The 6,000-nt window shown below is 43.5% G+C and overlaps 1 protein-coding gene across 1 annotated transcript in view; it reads left to right on the plus strand.

The window, feature by feature from the left end:
- Positions 1–6,000, plus strand: part of NAV2 (neuron navigator 2) — a 388,116-nt gene that overhangs the window by 339,481 nt on the left and 42,635 nt on the right. The window contains exons 22-23 of the mRNA XM_023521874.1: positions 1,480–1,503; positions 1,616–1,690. Coding sequence (XP_023377642.1) covers positions 1,480–1,503; positions 1,616–1,690 — 99 coding nt within the window. The remainder of the gene's footprint in view (positions 1–1,479; positions 1,504–1,615; positions 1,691–6,000) is intronic.

The following is a 6,000-nucleotide window of genomic DNA, read 5'->3' on the forward strand; positions in this document are numbered from 1 at the left end:
ATGAACAGACACAGAAGGCTAGATGAATATTATCTGAAAGGAAAGAGTGGGCCCTGAGGATATCTCCAAACTTTCTCCAGAAAGTGTTTCTTAGATGAGGAGATTGTCCAGCTATGTGACTTAGGCAAGATACCTAACCTCTGAGCCTCAGAAGAAATAAAAATAAGCCTACTTTATGGAATTACTGCAAAGATTAAATGATTTGGTCTACATAAAAATTAGTTGCTATTGTTAGGAGCCAGCTTAGAGAGAGGGGGGCTCTTGGGCAGGAGTGAGGCAGTGGGGAGCAGAAAGTGAAGGGATCAGACAAGAACCTGCCCAGCTGACAGGTGTGGGATCTTCAGGATCTAAAGAATCCTACCCCTCTGCATTCTGAATAGAGAAGTAGACACCAGAGTCAGATGCTGATTTTAAAAATTAATGGGCTTATCACTAGTAAAATTGGATTAGGACAGATATGGAGGACCCAAGGACACCTACCTGACTTCCAAGTCACTGCTCTACCCTGAGAAAGTGTGAGTGGTGGGGTGGAGAGTAGGGCAGGAACACTGCTAACATTTCTAGGAAAGGGTAGGGAGGTCTTCTTTTATGGTCCCCCTTGGGAACCCCAGGAGAGGGAAAGAAAGGTTCCCCCTGCAGCAGGTTCCCCCAGCCCATATAGGTTCTCCCTGTGGGAGGAGAGAGGTCGTCTTGTTGTCTCCCACCAGCAGGTAGCTGTGTCTCCACAGACACGGCGCCCAGTTTGGAACATTCTGCCAGTAAGAGGGCCCACAGATTTTATCCTTATTCCCCGAGGTCACTGGTAACTGGGAAACTCAAGGTAGGGCTGCAGGAAGGTGAAGATCGCATTTATCCTCATATCTGGGATGTCGCCAGGCTGGCCGATAGGGGCTCCCAACCCCGCTCACCTTGGGGGCCTTCCTGCTCTGCTACTCCTGCTGTAGTGCCCTAGGGAAATGAGAGGGAAGATAAAATAGAACAGAATTAAGTATGAGCAGTGTTCCCTGCCCCCCACGTAGGGTTGCTAGATAAATTACAGAACACCCACATTTGACATTTGAAATTGAGATGAACAACAACTTTTTGGTATAAATATGTCTCGAGTATTACTTTAAAAGATTCTAATTTTACTAGGTATCCTATATTTTTATTTGCTAAATATGGCAACCCTGCCCTGCTCATTTCATCTTCATCACACCTTCTCCCGAGCCCCTGGTCCTATCACCATCTCCACATGGGTGCAGGGGGCTCCTCACAACCAAAGTAGCTGGAATATGCTTCTAATTCTCCCTGACTTCACAAAATAATATCTGTTTGCATTTGGCCTGATTGTCAAATTAATTGAACCAGTTTACCCAGAAAAATATACCAGGAAAGAAATAATTAAGGCTACTGTAAGTAACCAAGTATGGTGTTCCCTGCACTGTTCTGTTTTCCTCAACTGCTCTAATTTCCTTTTTTTTTTTTTTTTTTAAACAGCCAGAAGAAAAATGCCAGTCAGAGGTAAGGAACAGTTTACTAGTTGGATTTCCTCCTTCACTATCATCGGTTATTTTACCCAGCTCAGCCTGAAAACAGACTCCAAAAGCAAGTAACTGTATTTTGTCATCTTTAGATTCGCAAACTGCGGCGAGAGCTGGATGCCTCCCAGGAAAAGGTTTCAGCCTTGACCACCCAGCTGACAGCAAATGTGAGTACAAACACGGAGCGGTAGCCATGGGGAAGCGGGGCACCACTGCTCCCATCTGAGCACTCCCTCAAGGCCTCTGCCTCTGAGCTCTGTGGAAGTAGTGCAATGTAATAAATAGGACACAGGCTTTAGCATCGTGGGTGTGAATGTCAGCTCTGACACTTACAGGCTCTGTCCTTTGGGAAAATTCTTTAACCTCTGAGCTTGTATTTGCTCATCTGTACAATGGACAATGATAATACCTCTCAGGGTTGCCGTGTAATCAGTACCTGGAATATATTAAGTGCTCAAAATGTTCATTTCTTTTCCCTTCCTCTTTCTGAAAATTTTCACCTCAGGGGAAGAAAAGGTGGGCGAAATCTAAGGCTCCACGATAAATAGCTAACTGCTCTGTAATTATCATATACACAAGTACGTGTTCAGGAGGCACTGCCAACGAGCATTCAATTCAGCAACTGTTTAAGTGCCAACTATGCCTCAGGCACTGTGGGTTCAACAGCAAAGCAAGCATAGTCACTGTCATCTTAGTGTTCTTTCTCTGGCACAGCAGAGAGACAAAACAGTTTTGCTATAACATAACTGTTATGATAGAGATAAAGAGAGAAGCTTGTGGGAATATATAGGAGGAGTACCTAACTTGGTGGGGTGGGGCAAATCAAGGAAGCCTTCCTGGAAGGGGTGATGTCCGATGGATGCTGTGTAGGGGAGGATGCATGGGGAGGACAGCATTCTAACCAAAAAGAATAATTTATGCCAAAGCCTAAGGTGAAAGATCTCAGTGCATTTGATGACTATAAGTAGTTCAGTCTAATAAGAATCTATGCTTGGATGTGAGGAAGAGGCAGAGTGGAAGGGAGAAAGAAGTGGGGAGGAAGGAAGCATTGAAGAAATGCAAGGGTTCAGGCCCATCGCAGAAGCTCTTGGCTGTTAGGTGGAAAATTTGGGCTTTCTACTGAAGTTAGTGGAGCCCTACCTGAGTTTTAAGCAGAGCAGTGAGGTGGTCAGGTTTGCTCATAGAAAGCTTCCTGACTGTGGTTTGGTGATAGGACTAGAGGGGTCAGAGTGGAGGCAGAGCTTTCCTGTCCCATCAGACCGCCTGTAAAGTAGTCCTGCTGCAGGGCTGAAGCTCAGACCACAGAGCCTAAGGTTTGGAAGGTGCTGAGATGCCTCTGAGGCAAAGCTTTTCCGCCCGGGAGTGCACACCCCAGCCTGGGACCACAGATGCATGTGTGCAAGCCTGTCAGAAAGCAAGCTGTGTGACCCCATAGCATGCTGTTAAAATGAAACTTCAAAATGTTGTCTTCTTTGACCAGGAAGCTGAGTCAATACTCCGAATTAATATTTACCTGGAGTTTTTGCCTAGGTAATTTCTGGCTTGAGCCTGAGTCTACTCGAGGAAGTGCCGAGCACAGTGCTGGGCCTGGATTACAAGCTCAGTAATTGGTGATTATTGTCACTAGTGTTCATTCTCCTGAGCTCTCTTATATTTCTGGAAATCTTAGAATTTTTTTAAAACCCCGATATACTAGACCACTATTTGTTTTGTAATTCTTTATTTTCTTTACCTCTTCCACAATCAGTAATAGTATCAAAAGAACATCAGAAATTGATGTGAGATCTGAATTTTGAGGCTTAGATCCTATTCAGAAAAACAGCAGAGGTATTTTTATGTGAGTAGACCTTTATCTGGGTAACCATTCAAATCCACAACCAACCCCAGACCCAATAAGCAAGGCTCTCCTAGGTATTATTCAAATGTGAGCTTTGACAGCAACCCTCTTCATGAGTGACTCAGAGCTCCCCCGATCCTATTAAGAATTACAGTTGTCAGTCGTTGTCCCTTACTAATCAAAAAAGAGTGAACTTGGATTCATTCTTCCAATGACTTCATGCTCCATGGGACCTTCCATTGGGTCATTTGGAATCCTTCTCTGTTTCTGAAAAGTCAGAATGAGATTCCTTTACATTACTATGATTCTAAAAGTGTTTTGCTCCTCACAAAGGCCATTGAATCTGGTATTGTTTTAAAGTAAATATTTAGTCTTACCGCACACCACAGGCAGTGCTAACGTGTTTTATTGTCTGCCATCTTTCCCACAGGCCAAGCTGTGTTTGTTTTTCTAGGACAAACTGCGCAAAGCTACCTTCTCTGGGTGTTTTTATACCACTCGTGTTTGTTTTCCCTGGGAATGTGAGAATGGTGCTTGATGAGAAGGCTGTTGTGTGGCTCTGAACCAGGCTTGCAACGGGCTGAGGCCCATGTTTTCATAGTTGCACTCATGACACAAAGTCAGTCCTTTAACTCTATAGCAAAATGCCATCCTCGGGTTCTTCAGAGCAAATGTGGTTTCTTCTTGATCTTGCAAAAACACTTTCTCACTAGCAGCCTTTGTGGGGTCAGGCTTTTGTTTGCATTTTTGTTTTTAATTGAGTGGAAAATATCAATGTCCTCCTATAGAAGCATTAGTGGCAATCAAACAGAATTGAAATAAATGGAAATTCAATCATTTAAATTTGCAAGGACAGCAGTCATTTTCTGCATCTATCTCCTGGCCCACTTCCTTCATTTATTGTGTGACTGTCTTGAATTAAATTGGCTTTTGCCACATCCTCCAGGGCAAATTAAGTATATCTATTTTAAAATGCAAAGGCCTTTTCTCAATTTTTAAGAGAGAGGGGGGGAACAATCAGAAAGAAACTGGCTAGACGACTTAACACTTCTATTGCAAATAGTCCTGCTCCCTGCCAGCTCCTGCAGCTGTCGGAAAAAAAGACTCAACAGTTGATCCTAGAGATGTCTTATCCTCCACCTTCCTTGTTTGATGATGTCTAGTGATGGAGACCTTGGACTCACTTCTCAAATCTCTCTTCCTTAAATTGCAGTGTCCACTGACCCTTCTCACAGCCCAGGGCGATGGCCTCTCCCCAACCCAGTTGTTATTCAGCTTTTATTCTTCACCGTGTACAGACATCATTTCCTCTAGAATTTCCAGAATGGTCAGATCTCACTTCTCTCAAGACTCTCAAGTATCCTGCCGGTCCTTTTTATTCTTCCTATCACCCTCTGTTGATCCCATCCCTCTCCTAGAAGCCTTTCTTGGTCTTTCTACTCCCATCTTCTCATACGATCTTTTATCACTTTCTCATTCTCAGACCCCTTTCTTTCTCCCACAGTGTTCATTCATTCCTGTGTTTCATAATTCCTTAGCAGTTTATAGACAATTTTCACATATATTGTGTCATTTAATGCTCACAGTAACCCTGGGAGGAAAGTAGATATTGTTCCCATTTTTTAGATGAAGAAACTGAGGCCAGTGGGATTAGATACATGACTCGACCATTCTTTATTCTTGGTTTTAACAACGTTATCAGGATCCTCAGCTAACCAATATATTACCTACTATTCTACAGAAGAATAAAAAAGGCTTAGTGTTGGAACACAAAGGTGCATCTTGCCCTTGAAGAGGGTTGCATTTTAACATCTCTGAAAAGTGGATGCATATATTAATTATAATTGGCAGCATTTTAAAAAATGTCTTAGTAATATATAAAATAATGGTGCATCTGATGCCATGTTCTAACAGAGGTATATAAAAGTGCAGGGGAGCTCAAGGGAAAGTCATAACTCCCTAGGGGAACAGGGAAGGGTTTCTCTAAAGAGGTAGCAGATGGCCCTTTCAGTGGCTTTTTATTAAGCAGGATTATAACAAGCAAAATACGCCAACCACTTTGTTCAGTCATTCTGCAAACATGCTCAATATGAGCCTCTGCTGTGAGCTTGGTGCTTGATGAACAAAAGGTCATCCTGCTGTGTAGTAGAAACAGACATCAATTAGCAATCATAAGAGTATGTGTATTTTTTACTGCGGTACCACAAAGCATATATCAGTAGTCCAGTGTGCTTTTGAGAGTTAATATGAAGGTACCAACCCAATCTAAGGGTGTAATGAAGGCACAAGCTGAGCTTTCTTGAGAAGGATATGCAAAAATTAGATAGGGAGGCAGCTGGGGGAAGAGCTGTCCAGGCGGAGAGAAAAGCATGTATAAAGGCCCTATATGGGAAGAAGCACAGGCTCTTTGAAGACTTGAAAAGCTAGAGTAACTGGATCCCAAGGAGAGCTGGGCAGTGGGGCTCAAGAGGCGGAGGAATTAGACAGGGGCCAACTCATGTGGCCCTATGAGGATTTCAGTCTTTCAAACCCAGCACCTTGTAGGCACTCTTACCTTACAAGGTAATATAACCGAGGCTGTGTCTTTCCCCTCCAGGCTCACCTCGTGGCAGCCTTTGAACAGAGTCTTGGGAACATGAC

This window comes from Pteropus vampyrus, unplaced genomic scaffold, assembly GCF_000151845.1.
Source record: "Pteropus vampyrus isolate Shadow unplaced genomic scaffold, Pvam_2.0 Scaffold321, whole genome shotgun sequence".
Lineage (NCBI taxonomy): Eukaryota > Metazoa > Chordata > Mammalia > Chiroptera > Pteropodidae > Pteropus > Pteropus vampyrus.